This window comes from Podarcis raffonei, chromosome 1 (genome assembly GCF_027172205.1).
Source record: "Podarcis raffonei isolate rPodRaf1 chromosome 1, rPodRaf1.pri, whole genome shotgun sequence".
Lineage (NCBI taxonomy): Eukaryota > Metazoa > Chordata > Lepidosauria > Squamata > Lacertidae > Podarcis > Podarcis raffonei.
This window is the reverse complement of record NC_070602.1, coordinates 40,409,973-40,427,879: the sequence shown is the minus strand read 5'-3', so window position 1 is coordinate 40,427,879 and position 17,907 is coordinate 40,409,973. Positions and strand designations below refer to the sequence as shown.

At 40.9% G+C, this 17,907-nt stretch overlaps 1 protein-coding gene across 1 annotated transcript in view; it reads right to left on the bottom strand.

The window, feature by feature from the left end:
* SPRED1 (sprouty related EVH1 domain containing 1) overlaps positions 1 to 17,907 on the bottom strand; it is a 75,787-nt gene that overhangs the window by 21,778 nt on the left and 36,102 nt on the right. Inside the window, exon 2 of the mRNA XM_053381827.1 lies at positions 6,944 to 7,118. Coding sequence (XP_053237802.1) covers positions 6,944 to 7,118 — 175 coding nt within the window. The remainder of the gene's footprint in view (positions 1 to 6,943; positions 7,119 to 17,907) is intronic.

Genomic DNA, 17,907 nt, shown 5'->3' with positions numbered 1-17,907 from the left:
GTGAACTTCATGGTTGAATGGGGATTTGAACCAGTGTCTCCAATACTCAAGCAAAACACCACATCCATGCCCACCTCTCTCATCTGACTACTCTAATCTTGCTAAGTCTCCAAATGCTGTGAAAGGATCCACTTTGGAAGGAGAAGAACCATGTAAAAGAAAGGGTGTGCACAATTGCTCTTTGTTCAGAAAGTCATGAATGGTGAAGTTCTTCCCATGCCTTCTCTTTGAATTCATTTGTCTTGCTGCGGTTAAGCGAGGATACCAGACAATAAGATGCGTAACACGTAACAGAATAAATGTCTCATTATTAAACCGGAAAGCAAAAATAAATATCATCAAGTCTGTGGCATTTGAAAATCTAAAACACTGAAGCATGAATGTATGTTTAATTCTGCATATAAAAGAAACTCTCCATTGATGTTTACATAGCTTAAAAGAGCAGCAGACCTGTCCAGGTTAGAGTGGAAGGTAATTGTTCCAACTAGACTGGCTGGAGCCAGATCTCGGAAGGGAAGTATAATAAAGGAGGAAGTGTGCAATTATGTCAGGGGTGCTTTGTGAAAAGAAAGAAGAAGAAAACCCTTCACATTCCAACAGAGATCTAAACAAGCTGGGTAAACAAGTCCAGAAATAGTCTCTGTCACTCCAAAGTGAAATCCATATCCTGGGTGCTATCACTTTTCAAGGTACCTGACAGGCTCTTTGTCAATAACATATCAAGCTAACATTCTTATTCATGAAGCTGTACCCTGTCTTTTGCCACAAGTTATCTTCAACTAAAATACAGTGATTTTACTGTGTATCATAACACCACATCTCATCCAGGCTGAGCAAGCAAACCTTTTGCCTGAATTCCGATTAAAACTCCTTCCTGGGTCTAATGCAAATGTTTTTTTTGTGCCAAAGATAACACATATTTTCAGCTATAGCTATATTTTTTATGTTTTCGAGCAATCATAATGGCAAAGGCATTCTTCATAATGCAAAGCCAAATATGTCTGAAAGCTTAGCAAGTAGAATCACTCCCCAATGTGTTTTCATAAAAGCTTGCTCATTTTATCACTTGCAAGAACCAGCTCATGATTCTATCTCTCTATCTATCTCTCTACCTCTCATCTAGTGTGTATCCTGCGATCTATTTTCTCTTAAAGTAATTCGTCTCATTGCTCCTTTTGTAAAACAAAACGAAGAGAGGTTTTGGGCCATTGCTTTCTATTTAGTTTACCTTGAACCACTGGAGTTCTAGCCAATTCATTTCTCACTGCCTGAAGCCTTGGTGTGATAGAGGAAGTGCTGTTACAGAAGTTAGCCCTATTTTAGAATTTCTGGTGTCAGGTCAAAGACATCTTAAAACAAAACAAAAGCCTGATAAAGGAGAATGGATGCTCTGAGGAACAGAAAGTACCGTGAATCAGTACTGTTGAGGAAGATTCTGAGAGGAATGTTCTCTAAAAAGAACTAATGAAGTTCTTTCCTTAGCAAAGTTCATCAGCTACTGGATCATTTCAGATATGAACTACAATACATTGCCATTATGAAATTTGATTGTAAGTAATGTTTGAAAGGTGGTAAAATTATGCTTTATCCATTAATTCAACCTATGAATTTAAGACATTTGGTTCATTTTCCAACAGGGGAATTCCAACTGCTCAAAGGTTAATTGGATTTTTTTCTCAATTTTCCAGGAATTTGCTCAATCATGAAGACTTGCTTTCCCTTTCTATCCACCCACCCTTAATCACCTCATCAAATGGTATGGTATAGGAAGGGAAGCTTGAGAAATCTCCAGTCAGTCAGAGTCATGACATCCTAGCTGTCGTGCTGCCTGGTGGTATCACTTCATGTACAGGAAGGGGCTGATGAATGAAACACCCATTCCTGGAAGCATTCCTATTGTTCTATTTTATTTTAAGAATAAGTTTTAACTTGTGTGCTGTTAGCTCTGTTTTACGCCACTTGCATCCCACTATTTCATGATAAAATTTAACTCATGGCAGCTTATTTTATATATGTGTGTGTGTGTGTGTGTGTGTGCGCATAAAATGTGTATGTATATGTACGTTATATACATATATATAGTTATATACATATATTTGTAAATGTAATTATATATCTATATCTATATCTATATCTATATCTATATATATATATAGATATATTAAATTTTAACTTTTTTAAAAAATAAGCACATTTAAGAAACCAACTAGCACTTTAAATCACCATGATAAAAAACACACAGTAACAGCAGCAGGCTAAAAAACGCATTAAACAACTCATTGGAAAAAATGTCCAACAGAATAAAACAGGTTCTTAAGAGAGAGCTTAAAGCAGGCTTGGTGAATCTGTCCTGCAAGGTTATTCCATAGTTCAGATGCCAGTGCTGCAAAGGCTCTTCTCTCTCGTCCCTTCTCTCGGCACTTTGGTTGGCAAAGGGACTATAAGGAAAGTCTCAGAAACTCAGCACTGACCATGAGCAGGTTGATACTTTCAAAATGTTTCTTAGGCTGCTGCTCTGCTACTGTCACATGTTCTTATTTGTTTTAAAAGTATTTTGACTTATTATGGGTTTGTATTGAACTGCATTAATTGTTAGATGAGTTTTTTGGTTTTACTTTACTACGGCTTGGTGTGTTTTTTTAACTGTAATTATATGCTGAAATTGTTGGAAGTGTAATTTGTGTTGTTTTCCAATGCTTTACTATCGCTGTGGGTTGCTTTAAGGTGAACTTTGTTACTGGAATATCAGCATACAAAATATTAATTTAAATCAAAACTTTTGCAAGCATATCTGAGGGGGAAGGACCCTGGCTTAATGGTGGAGCTTAAGATTTGCATGCAAAAAGTCCCAGGTTCAATCTAGGTTTACTGGCTGAAATCCTAGAAAGCCAGTCAGTATGGACAATACTAAGCTTCCTATGTTCACTCTTGGTTGTTGAAAAGAGGGACTGATATGTTCTAAACCAAGCTTTGTGAATCTGATGCCCCTGTATGTTCTGGGTTATAACTCCCAAAACATGCAGAGGGGAACCAGGTTAACAAAAGCTACGTTAAATAAACCAAGAGAGTGTGTGATCCACCCATACTGCATGACTTGACTACTCAGGGCAGCGTGGATAGCGCTGCAGCAGATGACACGAATTTAGTTTTTCATCTAAACCAGGCATGGCCAAACTTGGCCCTCCAGCTGTTTTGGGACTACAACTCCCATCATCCCTAGCTAACAAGACCAGTGGCTGGGGATGATGGGAATTGTAGTCCCGAAACAGCTGGAGGGCCAAGTTTGGCCATGCCTGATCTAAACCTTAATGGGTGGTTTATGGCAGGTACAAACGGCGGAAATGCAAGAGATGACAAATACAACATCTCTCCAGTTGGCCAGCTGAGCCCATGTGTCATTCCTTCCTGTTGCCATTTGCTCCATACCTTTCAGTGCTATTCTCGATTTCCTCTGGCACCCAGTCCCAGCTGCCACATTTCCTTATGATTTTGCGCATTAACACATTAACTGGGAAAGGAGCAACCATGCAGGGAAGAAAATGAACTGACCAGGCAACAAGCCTGATAGTTTGAGTTAAACGTTGGTTCTGAAACTTGTTTTAATGGGAACTCTTATACTATATATTATTTCCTAGGATCAGTGAAAACAAAGTTTCTGAAGTTCCCACGCTGTTTCTGCTGCCCTCCTGCGTCAGTCGGCAGAGACAGAATCACCTGTAGGTCTTGCACAATGCTTGCCTAGCCCCCACCACCATCAATAAGTGTCTATGCCATTGTCAAATGCTCAGCCTAAACAGCAGCCGCAGAAACAAACTTGGCCTCATGGGTAAGAGCTAGTAAATCATTGCCACAGCTCTTCTCAGATACAGTAGAAGCTTCTCTTCCCAGTTCTTCCCACTTTCAACTGTTCACGTTAGGGAGCGCATTCGTTCTGCGTGTGCCCAAAATTACAAGACAGATTGGGGTGATTCAGGGAAGGTTCTCTCATGTTTCCAAGTTGGACAGCACTCCAAGATGTCATGAGTCAGAGCAGGGACTCCTAAGCTTCTGAGTAGCTCTGTGGCCTTGGATGTTCAAAAAACACATTTTGGAGAAGTGAAACCAAGATTTTTTGTGGGGGAGGGGTGTCAGGGGGAAATCTTTCGTTTTTATGGAGAGTTCTAGCTTTGTAATCACAGTGAATTATTTTCCCAGAGAACTCCAATCACATTGCTTGGGGGGCGGGCGGGTGTCATATCTTCCCATATGTAAGTCAATGCAGAGATCTCCCTTGTAACTCCAAAATCCAGTGGGGTGGGTAAATTCTCCACGAATGACCTAAAGGGTCACTGCTGGGAGACAACTTTAACCCTATCCTAGTATTTCCTGGGGGTTTCTGGTGCCCCCTCCCTCCTGATTCTTCTTGTACTGCAGCTGTCGTTCAGAAATTTGGCAGGTTTCATCCCATCAGAAGGGGTGACCAAGCCAGCAAATTGCATACAATTCTCAAAGAAAATCAAAAGGTTATAGACTTTCTTTTGTTTAAAACATCAAACTTTAAAGGTACCCTGCACAAATACTTCTGGATGTATTTGTCTATAATTTGGGCAGGCTTAATCCATGCCGGATGGGCGGTTGAAAAAGAAAAGAACTTACAGCTTCTTTTAGACTGCACATTACTACAAATGGGGGCAAAAAGGAGAAACATTTTAAACAGGCCAAATTCAGTCTTAAATTGAGAGCCACATTGAAAAGTCACAGAGGAGCTCTGAAACAAATCTGGCTGGAGATACAGGTCAAATTTTGTGGCCGATGCAAGTAGGAAAAGCTGCTGGCAGAGAGAAAGAAAGAAGCGGGGAAAGGATTTGCTTGCTTTTTCGGACAATAAATAACTTAGTGTTACTACCTAGGGCTATTGTGAAATGGCAACAGGAATTTATTTGCTCAGCATATGGGTGTCAGCATCTATATAGGATGACAAATCAAGATGCAGGGTAGAAAGGGGCAGTTGAGTGGTGCCCCTTTAAAAGAGGATAATAAGCAATCAGCCAACACTTTCAAGGGAAAAAAGAAGTTTCTCTTTAGAGGGTGCTACCATATTTACTCAAACCTAATATCACCTTTTTTGGCCAAATAACGTTGTGAAAATTAAGGTGCACATTAGATTCAATGGCACGTTTACATTTGCCAGCAAATACTTTTTTGGTTTCAAGGTTCTGAAAATCAAGGTGCGCATTAGATTTGATGGCACATTAGACTCGAGTGAATATGGTATATCCTTGACTATCACCCTACAGCACCTGATAATATGCTTAACCCGCCCCCGCCCCCAGTCTCATATTCTAGCCAATACCACTGTTTCGCCTGCACTAACCAGTTATTTCTGTTCCTACGCTAAGGTCTGCCACAAAAAAATAGAAATCTATCTATATCTATCTGGAACATGTTGCTTCTTGTCATTGGACATGTCATCTCTGAAGATACTCATTCAAAAATCTAAGAATAATTTTCAGCACTACAAATAAAACCTGACCAAAACCACATTCATGAAAAGATTTACATCACATATCAGCAGCTCAGCTGGTGGCATGAACACAGGAAATGGTCTCACAGGATAGCAAGGCATATTAAAAGAAAGCCTTATGATTCGTTTAAATGGCGGAAACATTATTTAGGGCACAAATTATTCATTATTAATTGAATTTGTGTACTGCCCTTCAACTGTAGATCTTAGGGCTATTCACAACATAAAAATACAAGATAAAAAACACAAAATGCATAATAATAACAAGAATACCCCCCAAATAAATAAATAAATATACCCCCCAAATAAATATTTATTTCTTTGGATTGCCATGTGCTGGGTGGTGGTCTGCTGGGTGAGAGCAGCCTTTATGGAAGTGGCTCCTGCAAGGCTGGCGTTAACATTTAAGGGACCAAACCGCAGGGGCAGGGATTGGCTATGGAGATATTTTAGAGGAGGGATGCTGAATGGCTTGAACTTATGTGGCTGGCTTCTGCCCTTGTGGAATGGTCCTGCATATATAATCCCAGCTTTGAGGGAGCCAATCTTGGAAGAGACATCATTTAGGTTTCAGATAACACTTAAAGGGCTCCTGGTTTCTAGCGATTCTGTGGGTAGTTGTATCAAACACGCATAAGCAATTCTGGATAAAACACAAAGTTGTTGTCCTGTTTGCAGAAGCACTTCTGATCCAAATGAGGCATCCACTGATGTAAGAAAAAGGAAGGCAATTTTGGGCAGTTTCCCTGCAGCCTCTACACCACCTTCCATGTTGCACGGAAAGGTCCCTGAACTTTTGGGAACAGATTTGGGTTGCAGGGTGCTGCAATGGGAAAGTGGAATTGGCAAAAAGTTCCCACACCTGTCCAATGCTTCTTCTGTTCTGGCACAAACTTTTGCTTTTAACTTGTTTTTAATTTTTTACGATTTCACTGTTTGGTTTTATAGTTTTGCATTGTTGTAAACTGCTATGAGTGGCATATAAATATATTTATAAATAAATAAAACTCTGTTTCCACATAAAATAAATGTCATATTTATGCATTCTATCCCACCATTTATTGTTCTTAAACATTATTAGTTTTAAGTTTTCCAAAATGATTGAAGCCCAGTTTGAAGTGGTCTAGCTTTAAAAATAGAAGTTGGTGTAACAGTATTCTAGACTACATTCCTATTCTTATTGTTTGTTTTACAGTTTTACTGTGATTTTTATAGCCTAGTGTGAAATATTATTTGGGTTATGAAATGAGAGGCAATTTAAAAAAATTAAAATAAACACTCTCCTCTGTCTCAGACATTTGCTTGTTTTTGTTATTTTTGTCAAATAACAAAACGAAACTATTATCATAAAAGTACCTTACTCCCATATTGTCTAGATTAGAAAGATACACAGAAATATGAATGTTCATAATGGCACAAGAAAGAAACAGTTGTCCTTACTGTTTTATCCCTGAGACGCTCCCCATGTATAAGAAAATCAGCACAGCCATTTTCTTCCTGGTGAATGACTTTGAAAACGGTGACATAGCTTAGACCACCCCCTCCAAGTGGTAACCATCCACCGCTTGAGTCATCACGGGTCATCACCACAGCTCGCACACGGGCATAACTATTACTGAAAGAGAGAGGTGAGAAAAAGCAGTTAGCTTCTCCATTTAGTTGAATGTGATTTAAACTAAGTCAGTTCACAGCACAGTCATTTGCACTTGTCAGGGAATGGTCTGAAGATGAGGACTGGGGAACGCGTTCTATGGCAGACCAGCTTCTCTCTGATGGAGAGCTGGAGGGGGAAGAGTCACATAGAGAGACACAGAAGCTGAACAGCTTAGGGAGGAGTTACCCAATTACAAGATAATAACAAGGGAGCCAGAAGGGAGGGGGCAGCTAGTCGAGACGTCACTTGAGAGTGTGGGGGACCCCCCTCCCCATGAACTCGGAGATCCGAACGTACATATCAGAGAGTAAAGGAGTCAGAAGGAGGGAGGAACTTCCCGTTGGTGCCTAAAATGCTGTGGAAGTCGGAAGGAGGATTTAGAGTAGCCAACTGCCCTCCTTGCGGAGAGCTGTGTATTTGTGCTTGCAGCATGATGCTGTAATAAAAGGACTATATCAACTGCGTGTTAATTCTTATCTGTGACGTTACTGAAGGAAGAGAAGGGCTCTCCACACCTGACAGCACTATTCAAAACATTTACCTCTTCAACAACTCTACTTAAATGCGCACTCCTTAGCAATTCAGGGGTCTAAATAGGAAAATACTGTATGCTGTGTGGAGACCCCCAATTTAGGCATGCACCTGTATTTTATGATTCCAATGGTTTAGGCAGAGGTTTATACAGATATATAGATGTATAGATATTTCTTTTTCTGATAGTGTTTCTATGGTTTCGTCATGGCCTTTGGCTAGTACAATAAAGCTTATTTACTTCTTACTAATATTTAATTTGCCTTTTGCATTTCTCTCCCTAGCTGCAGTTGGGGTTTACCAGATCCTTCTAACTGAATGGACTATTCAACATTCCTAGCTTGTCCAAAAATGTTCAGCAGAGTGCTACATAGTGCTGTAGTAAGCCAAAAACCTAGGTGATACACCACTAGGTCTTCAAGAAGTGTTCCCAAAGCTTAGTCCTCGAGCCATTTGCATGAATTCCTGATGGTATTGATTAAAAAAATGGATGCTGAGGTAAGAGCTGGACAATTTATTGACTGAAAAAAAAGTCAAAACAATGTAAAAAAATCTGGTCTCACCAAACTCAAAATACCAGGGTGTTTGTGACAGCCTTGCATCAGAATGTGTGGCAAGGCAGTATCACTCACTACTGGTAACCACGGCAACAGTGTTGGCAGAAATGGTCCTGTTTGTATTCAGTTGTGCACTGTCTTAATTTGGTAAGAAATGAATGGGTACAGATTGGATCAAAATACCCCACTGCACTAAAGCCTAAACCAAGTAAAAGATCATTATGTTTGCACATTTGCTTCTTAAGAAGAGCCACTTAAAATTGTCCCGCAAGCTTCTCTTATCACATTTTCAACTCCCCCTTTGCCCTTATAATGGTTAAAAGGAGTTACTTTGTTGCTGTTCTGCACTAGTAGGGGCATGCATGTAAGATCAGAGCCTTTTATATCAGAGTTCTAATTACAGGTAGATAGCCGTGTTGGTCTGCCATAGCCGAAACAAAATAAAAAAATTCCTTCCAGTAGCACCTTAGAGACCAACTAAGTTTGTTATTGGTGTGAGCTTTCACGTGCATGCACACTTCTTCAGATATATCAGAGTACAGGGGACGCTCGGGTTGCGAACGTGATCCGTACGGGAGGCACGTTTTCAACCCGCATCGCCGTGTCTGCGCATGCACGGGTTGCGATTTGGTGCTTCTGCGCATGCGCTGAAACCCGAAAGTAACCTGTTCTGGTACTTCCAGGTTTGGCATGGTGCACAACCTGAAAACATGCAACCCGAAGCGTCTGTAACCTGAGGTATGACTGTAGTCTGAAACAGCCACTATCTCCTCTGTTTACCACGGATCAGAATCACACGACACTTCAACAGAAGGAAAACTCTCTTTAATTGATAAAGGTTACCTAGACATATCCAAATACTTGTATTTAGATATTTTGTTGTATAGAGTTGCTAGAATTAGCAAGTCTAACTTCTAGCTTTGAGCAGTGGGAATGAAAGAAGTGGTGGAGTCACTGCCACATCCCAAGCTAGCCTCATGCTAGCCAGGGTGGAATGTGGGGTGCCCCCCTTTTCTATTTTTTGCACCAGCTACAAACACACACACACACACACACACACACACACGTTTCCCTAAAACACATGCAAACGTGGAACAACTGGAAACATAAAGGTCAAGAATCCGTATAATTTTCACTCTCAACCATCACAAGTTTCAAAGGGTACGGTAATCTATACTGCTAACTCCACTGGAAATCACAATAAATTAATCACTCAGTCTTTGTAATGAGAAAATAGACTCTCGTCCTGGTTTAAATGAGTTCCTGATCTGCAACTCATGCGCTACATATTCCTTGGAACTAAATTTCACTGAGGTTTCTTAGGGAGTGTCAAGGAAGTTTTTAAAAGCTCACTTACAGATTTTAGCATTTCTAGTTTTAAGGGAGTGCCCATTCTTACTCGAGAAGCCCAAAATCATTGTGCTGATTGTTGTGATGGAAACTGTTGTGCAATCACACAGTGAGACAAGATGACAGAGATGGAAGTCAGAGAAAGATCCTTTATTTATAGGCATACCTTCATATAAGCATTTTAAAACTTTTTGTATCCCACCCTTTTTCTCTGTCTCTCTCAAATTGTGTATTCATGCGAGATAGATCTTTTGCATCAACTGTTCCAAATGTGCTGTCTAGAGAAACAAGGAGGATCTTAGGGTAGTCTCACAAACTAATGTAGGCAAATATATGAGGTGATGTGAAAGTTCTGTGTTGAACGCTTGATAAACAATCATCGTTGTTGTCGTCATCATCATCATCATCATCATCATCGAAGCTATCCTTTGAGTTTGCAGGCCCTATTATGTATGCACAGATAGCTATTGCTGCCTTAATGTTTGCAATTTTTTTCCAGTCAAGTACCTCTTAGTTTTTTTTAAATAACCCACAGAAGTTTCCAATATGTCAATTAAAGTTACAAAGGTCAGAGTTGAAAGGATTGTATGCATACCTCATCTTTCTAGAATGTCTAGAGGATGTTGAGTTTATTTGTGTTTCTATTCTTTTATCTGACAAGCGTAAGTTTAGGATGTTGACGAATGTCAGTTTTCGCAGAACAAACTAGAAAAAGGAATCCCAAAAATGACATTCTCCCCCTTAAAGCAGGAAAAAGGATCTCCTGTCCTCAACTTCAGAAGGAAAGTAAATTCAATAAAGTTAATGGTCTATTTTTTCCTCTCTCATGTGAAGCAGTTATACAGAATACTATTCCAGTTTAATCAGGCAAAACGCTATGGACGTGCTTCTATCACCATGAGCTCAAGAGGAACCCAGAAATCCAGAAGAGGAGAAACATGAATTAATGAGCAAACTACTATAAATAGTAAAGGCTTTTTCTTTGCTGCAATTCTACTCATAAAATTCATCATTACGTAGAATTGGCTCGCATTTCAGGTAGGATCTATCTATCTACTCAGTCAGTATCTTGAAATATTCGGGTTTGGTGAGAAAGTAATAAGAGGAGTAAAGGAGTGACAGACCAATTCAACTGCTTGGTTGCACTATAAAGAAAATTCAAATTTGTACCGAGAGACTCTGAATACAAAGTACTCTTGGCAGGCAAGCTTTTCTTTTGCCTGACTTGTACATGAAGAAAGTATTTCTTCTTCTACTAGGCTTGTTACTGTACAAACCTGAAACCCATCTTCTGTGATCTTGAGGTGTGGAAGTCTCTGCTGAATAATGAATTTCTCACTGGGGCTGTCATTATCATAATCAACTGTTTTCAGCAAAAAATAATTTCACAGATGCACCTCCCTTCTTCCTGAGAGAATCCAACGCAGCAACTATGAGCACAGATTTCAAATCTGGAAAGGAGTGGGGGCCTGCTAGAACAATATTTCATCTGCCCGCTAGGGAGAATTGAGAACAGGTCATGGGCTCCCTCCCTCCCTTTCCTTTCCCAAATCCTGAATGCCAAATTACCACTAGGAAATGCTGCAGTTGTTGGGAAGCAGATCTTTCTGAAACTGCAACATTATGGTTCAACTAAATGCAAGAACAACTTCATTCTGGGTGAATCACAGGAAATAAATGGTGGGGATTTGCCTCGCCATTTTCTATGCGCTTTTGTTGCTTCTGTCTGCTCTGTACCTTCTGCAGTTCCCACCTTCAATTCATTCTTTTAATCAGTTCTTAACATGGTGGCCCCACTCTCCCAATGAAGAAGAAGCTCCTTATACCCCCAAGCCTGCTGTGCTACTTCTATTGAACATATTTAGCAATATGCTTGGTGTGGGTGAAAGCCTTGGAAGAAGAATGAGTTGGCTGACCATATTGCTGCCAATATATTGCTTCTCAACTGCCATCTACCTGGCAAAAGAACACTTGTACATCCCACTCACTCTCAGAAACTCTCAGCATCACCACATTTCTACCTGTGATGCCCTGCTCTGGCTCGCCCAAGTACCTTCTCCTTCCTTCCTTCCTTCCTTCCTCTCTGCCCAAGATTTTCCGTTTCCAGTAATAAAATCAAAACCAAATACTTTGCTCTTTTCCTCTCTCCCCTCTTAACTCCTTGTCTCACTTGAAGAGTTGACTACCTGTAGTCCCTGACTCCACAATGACCAAGTGATCCCTTGATCTCCCTACTCCTGATTGCCACCTTCCCCACAATTATTCCGCTCTTCACCCTCTTGCTACTACATTTAAATATGCCAGTCTCCAACTATGCTCAGAAAACAATCCATTGGCCCTTCCTCCTTCTCCTGCTAATCCCAATTATCCTTGTATTTTTATATCCAAATTCTTTGAGCATGGGGTCGAAGGGGGCTCATGCAAGAAATCCCTGAGACAAAGAGCTCCTCATTTTGCTTTTAGACTACTATGGGTTCCTCTAGTCTTCCATCTCAGTGGAGTTCTCAAAATTGTTTCAAGTCTTTATCTAAAGAGGTCTCTCTAGAGTCTAGGTCAGGGGAAGACAACCTAAGGCCCAGGGGCCGGATGCGGCCCAATCGCCTTCTTAATCCGGCGCACAGATGGTCCGGGAATCAGCGTGTTTTTACATGAGTAGAATGTGTCCTTTTATTTAAAATGCATCTCTGCGTTATTTGTGGGGCCTGCCTGGTGTTTTTACATGAGTAGAATGTGTGTTTTATTTAAAATGCATCTCTGCATTATTTGTGGGGCATACGAATTCATTCCCTCCCCCCTCCCCAAATAGTCCGGCCCACCACATGGTCTGAGGGACGGTGGACCAGCGCATGGTTGAAAAAGGTTGCTGACTCCTGGTCTAGGTCAACTGGGACCTTGACAGTATAAGAGTGCAGCTACAGGGTGATATCCAATTGTGGCATTCTGCTTGACTTCATTTTATCTTCCTTACACTTCCTCTTCTGTCTCCTGCAACCCTTGTGCACCTTGGGAGCACATGGGGAGAAGAGTGAGCTCCAGAGTGGAAGGTGAAACCCCAATGAGTCCACTGGCATGACACTGGATCTTGCCCTAAATCTTTAAAATCTGTAAAATGGGACTAAAAATCATCCCTTGGGGCTGTTTGGATAGCAAATTTATAAAGAAGCTTATGTACTCAGCGCCTTAATTCGCAAGACACAAGATCATCTAGAACAGGGGTCGGCAAGGTTTACCTTGCCTGGGTCAGTTCACTCCAGCAGAGATCCCTCCATGGGCCGGAATGCGCGGCTGCAATTTCCAGCGTCTGCGCAGACACGATTTCTAGCATCTACGTCTGCGCAGACACAATTTTCGGCACTTGAGCATGCGCAGACGTGATTTCGGCACCGCAGAAGCGAGTCCCTGCGCTGGGCCGGTTTAGCACAGCGCGCGGGGACTCGCCGAGCAGGCAGCTCGGTTCAGGGGTGGCTCGTGGGCCGGTTAAACGACCCCCCTTGGGATGCTTAGGTTGCCTACCCCTGATCTAGAACAATTTACCAATTGCTAACAAACATTTATGGCTCCTCGTGTTAGTTAGTTTTTTTAAGTAAAGTAAATAATGTTTTCATTTTGATTATTAAAAAAAGGAAAATGTTTAATTATTTCAACCAACCAACACAGAGCTCTATTGTTTAAGCATTAACCATATATGAAGAGATGCAGAGTAGCTGTACACATCCCAAAGGTGACACTTCCTTCTGTAACAATACTTACCTGGCTGCAGCTGTTAACATATATTTGTACACATATGTGTGTTTGTGTGCTATGTACTTCTTGAATTTGCTGGGCACTGATGCATTGCAATCTCATTACTACTTCTGTCTATAGTTCCACTCACCGGGAACATTGGTCAGCAGTCATGGGCCAGGCATCTTTCAGAGAAGCTTGCATATATCTTCTCATTGAGGGTTTCCTGGATCACTACTTGACAATCATATTAGGAGAGTAGTAAAAGTAATAAAAGTATAGCATCTTCTTTCTTTCTTTTTTGCTGGAGCAAAGGGAGGACACTACTTACAACAACTTGATTTACTATGCTTCTCACTTACTAATAGAAAGATAACTTTATGTATGTTTCTGTACCAGGCCCTCTCAGATCAAAGTGGAAACACCACATCCTTTCCAGGTTTCAGCCACTGCTCCACCCTCTTCTGAAAATGACTGTGGTAGTTTGGAAAAAAATTGCTGTGTATGATAACCAAGACCTTACCCTATCGTAGCAGCTGTCATATGGGCTGCCATGTGGGGCTCTGTTAATGTGCAGACAATTTTGATCTACTCGATTCCGGGCCTAGTATGTCTTTCACCCTCTGCTTATGAGCTCTTGGTATCAATCTTCAATTGATACCAGGGGCTGCCAATTGTCTTCTAGTCCACCCAAATGACAACTCGTGTTCTGATCCTGATAAGATTCCGGATGCAATCCGCACAGCCTTATGGACAATTGCTTAGTATGCAGGACATCAAACAATACTTCCAGTTCCCTTCAGGCAAACAGGCCAGATAGCAGTACAAGATGTTCTGCTAGCTATGACACAAATGTACTTGCTAAAGCGAAATTCTAACCTCTGGCCAGCAAAAAGACAAGTCTCCCGAGAGTAGTCAAAGATAAACAAGGCTACTTTTATTTAGGGAAGGAGGATCTTTATTTAAGGAAGAGGAAGGAAGTGTCTGTTGTCAGCCTGCACCAAGGGGGGGACAGGCCACCAAGAAGCCTATATCCCGGAACAGAAAGTCTTTGTGCTGTGTTTGCTAGATTGTAACCCAATGACAAAGAGGCTCCTTCTTTTAAAAAATAAATAAATCATATTGATTCCAATTCCATATTAGATGGTTTACAAATGGAACTGTATCATTATAAAAGTTTCCTACATTCCATCACCTTCTAAGCCCAGGGTGACCAACAGAACCAAGGCCTGAGATCTGTAGCAAGGACTGGCTCAAGTCTCAGTACCTCCTTCCAAGTTCTATGGGAGCAAAGTAAAGGGGCTGAGGTTTGGGACATACTGTAGTTGGGAGGGGACAAAACTGGGTATTCCAGGGCCTTTGTATCCTCTATTCCCATGGTGTCCATCCAACTTTTATCCAACTCGTAAACGTAAATGACTACCATTAATTTCTATTGGGAAGAAGCACAAAACCCTGGGGAAGCATTGCAAATGCCCACCACCATTAATACTGGTTGGCTTAGCCACTGTCACTGTGAACCAACTGGAATATAGGTGAGGTCCTACTTCTGGTTAAACATTCAATATTTTCTACCTCAGGTTTCCTGCTCATAAAGATGACTTTTAAGACCTAAAAGGCATGTGCTACAATCCAGCTCGCAAAAGATAAAGGATTCTGAGCTATGCCTGGATGAAAATCTACATAGTAATAATATATAGACCTTCAATCAAGAGTGGGATGTAAATATATTAAATAAATTGATTTATTTAACTCTCAGTCAAAGAAGTGGAATAGATTCAAGAGGCTTAGTATCCTCCTTCATAGGAGAAAAGGCAATACCACCGCTCCGATACGCCGGAAGATAGCAGCAGTATGATATATCAGGTAAAGAGGAAATCAGAGAATAAGCAGTCCATTTCACAAAGTTCAGTTTAGATGTAACACACATTCCACTCTTCCCTGGTGGACAAGAAGAGGAGATCTGAAACTTCTGCTTCCATTCTAAATGAACAATTGTTTCCACATGTCTGAATACAGAAAACCATGGTTGGGCAGTATTATGTTTTCAGAACAAGTCTGAATCTGAAGCCATGGTTTGCTCCTGGAGTCTGGATATCACAGGGAACTGTGACTTGTTTAAAATGGGAAGTGAATGATTCTAATTTTTCTCCTTCACTGGCATGAGAAAAAGGAGAAAGCATGCAAATCTAAAGCTGCATTTACTTTAAATATCCTGTTATGTTACAAGCTAGTGTTTAAAAGCCTAACCAACTTAGGCACTAAAAACATGAGAGATCCCCCTCCTTCCCTATGGGCTCCCTTGGGTGTGACAATCTCTTGGTACTTCCACTGCCCTCAGAAGTTCAGGGGTGGCAGCGGCTTGGGAGAGCCTATTCTCTGTGGCAGCCCCTACGTTGTTGAATTCCCTCCCCATGGAGATATACCTGTCAGCTTCACTATACAGTTTTCGGTGAAGACACACCTCTTTACCCTGGCCTTTGATGCCTGAGATGTGTGTTTTCAGGACCCACCCTACTCCTGCAACTGTAATTTGTTTTAACCATTTTTAATACTGAATTTTAAATAACAACAACAATTTATTATTTATACCCTGCCCATCCGGCTGGGTTTCCCCAGCCACTCTGGGCGGCTCCCAACAGATTAAAAACAGAATAAAACATCAAATATTAAAAACTTCCCTAAACAGGGCTGTGACAGCATTGTTGAGACATGCTGGTGAAGGGTGAGCAATAAATCTAAATAACAATAACAACAACATACTCTAATGAACAGTGGCCCTCTTGTCTTAGAAAGAGGTATCAAATTTACAAAAGGGAAGACAAACCCAACATTTAAAAATGGAAGCAGCGCTGGGATAAGTTAAAGCTATGATTGATTTATCCACACGGCCTCATAAGAACATACCGTAACAACAGGCCTGAGGTCCATCTAGTCCAGTGTCCTATTTCACATAATGACCAACCAGATCCCTCTGGGAAACCTATAAAAGTAGTAGTCTTTTTCTGTTGCAGATCCATGGCAACTGGCATCCGTCTGGTTCCTAAACTTCCAAAGCATTTTTTTTTTAGTGGGGGTGAGTGCTAAGGGCTTTGGGGTGCAAAATGGCAAAAATTACCTCCCTTCCTCTTCTGTTAGTGGAAAGGATCTACACTTAATCAAAATGCTTGTGCCCATTTAAGGGCACTCACTGGAAACAATTCTCAGTTCTCCTATTCTTGCTCTAAATGAAGTGGCACAAGCTCTTACGGATGAGCAGAGGAAAGCGAAAACTCACATTATACGATGGTCATTTTTAACTACTCTTTTTTTTACATTTTCAACTGTTCTTATTTCCACCATTTGCATGTCTCATTTTATCCATTTATACTCACTGAACATGTGCTTACTAGAGAAGCACCTGTGCGCATTTGGTATTATAGTAGAGAAAACAAATGAAAAGCATTTCATTCACAATACAGATTTGTTATTCTTAATATTAATTCCCCAAGCCAACTGTTCCCAAACTCAGAAATACAAGGCTATGTAACTTTCCCAGCCAATTTACCAAACCTAGAACAAGAACAAGAACATGGACTTTGGCAGACTTGACTGAAGCTAAAGAAAACTGACATAAAAAAGTACTTTAACAACACCCGGCCTGAAAGGAAATACGTTGTTTTCTAAAAATACAGAATAATTATGTTTAGAAAGTCAGATGCTCTTCTACTCTCTCTTTCAGAAGAGCTCTCACTGCAAGTTACAGAACTCTGGTTTAATGCAAAGGAAATTCTCACTTAGCATTTGTGGTCAGTTTTAATCATTCGTAATTATTTTTGCCTCTCAGTACCAGAATCTGGCATGGCAGGTACTTTAAAGGTTTTCTTCAGATTAAGGCAACTCTTCCCTGATGATAAGAGTGTTACAATCTTTACACCGTGAATGAGCATTTGCAAGGCATTTGTGGTCATTTTAACAAGTAAGCCACATTGATTGTATATGGCAGATAACAAAGTAGCAGTGTTAAAATAAACTAAAAGGGAGCAAGGGGGAAGAAAGGAAGCAAAATAATGATGTTTAGAAAAAGATTTTACGGTCAGAAATTAACTACTGCTCACCACAGCTAGCAAAACAAATGGGATATTTTTACAAGCCAAGATGATTTGCTATGGCAAGTTAACTGTTGTCCTTGTCCATTATAGGTATTTCTTTGACGAGCCTCACCCAGGAGGTGAAATTACAGTGCAGCTTGCAGAGGAAAGCCGATACGGTCCAACCACACCCCAACTGCAAAACTGTCACACCTGTTACATTGGCAGCTTTGCTCAATGTTCTGGAGTTGCGGATGGGCAGAACCAGGAGGATGGATGTGGTGTCAGGACCACGGTCAGTCAGATGGCCCTATTATTCGTCACTCAAGTGGAGCCCCTTTCACTCAAGGAACACCTAGAAGGGCTTCTGTCTAAACTGGTTCATTCCATTTTATCTGCTGTGTGGTATCATTTATAGGCCAATCAGAAGCTATCAGCTGAAGAATTCCATAAACTGGAATCACTTACATTGTATATCCATTGTATATCCTGCTCCATCCCACGGTCCTGAGTAGCTTG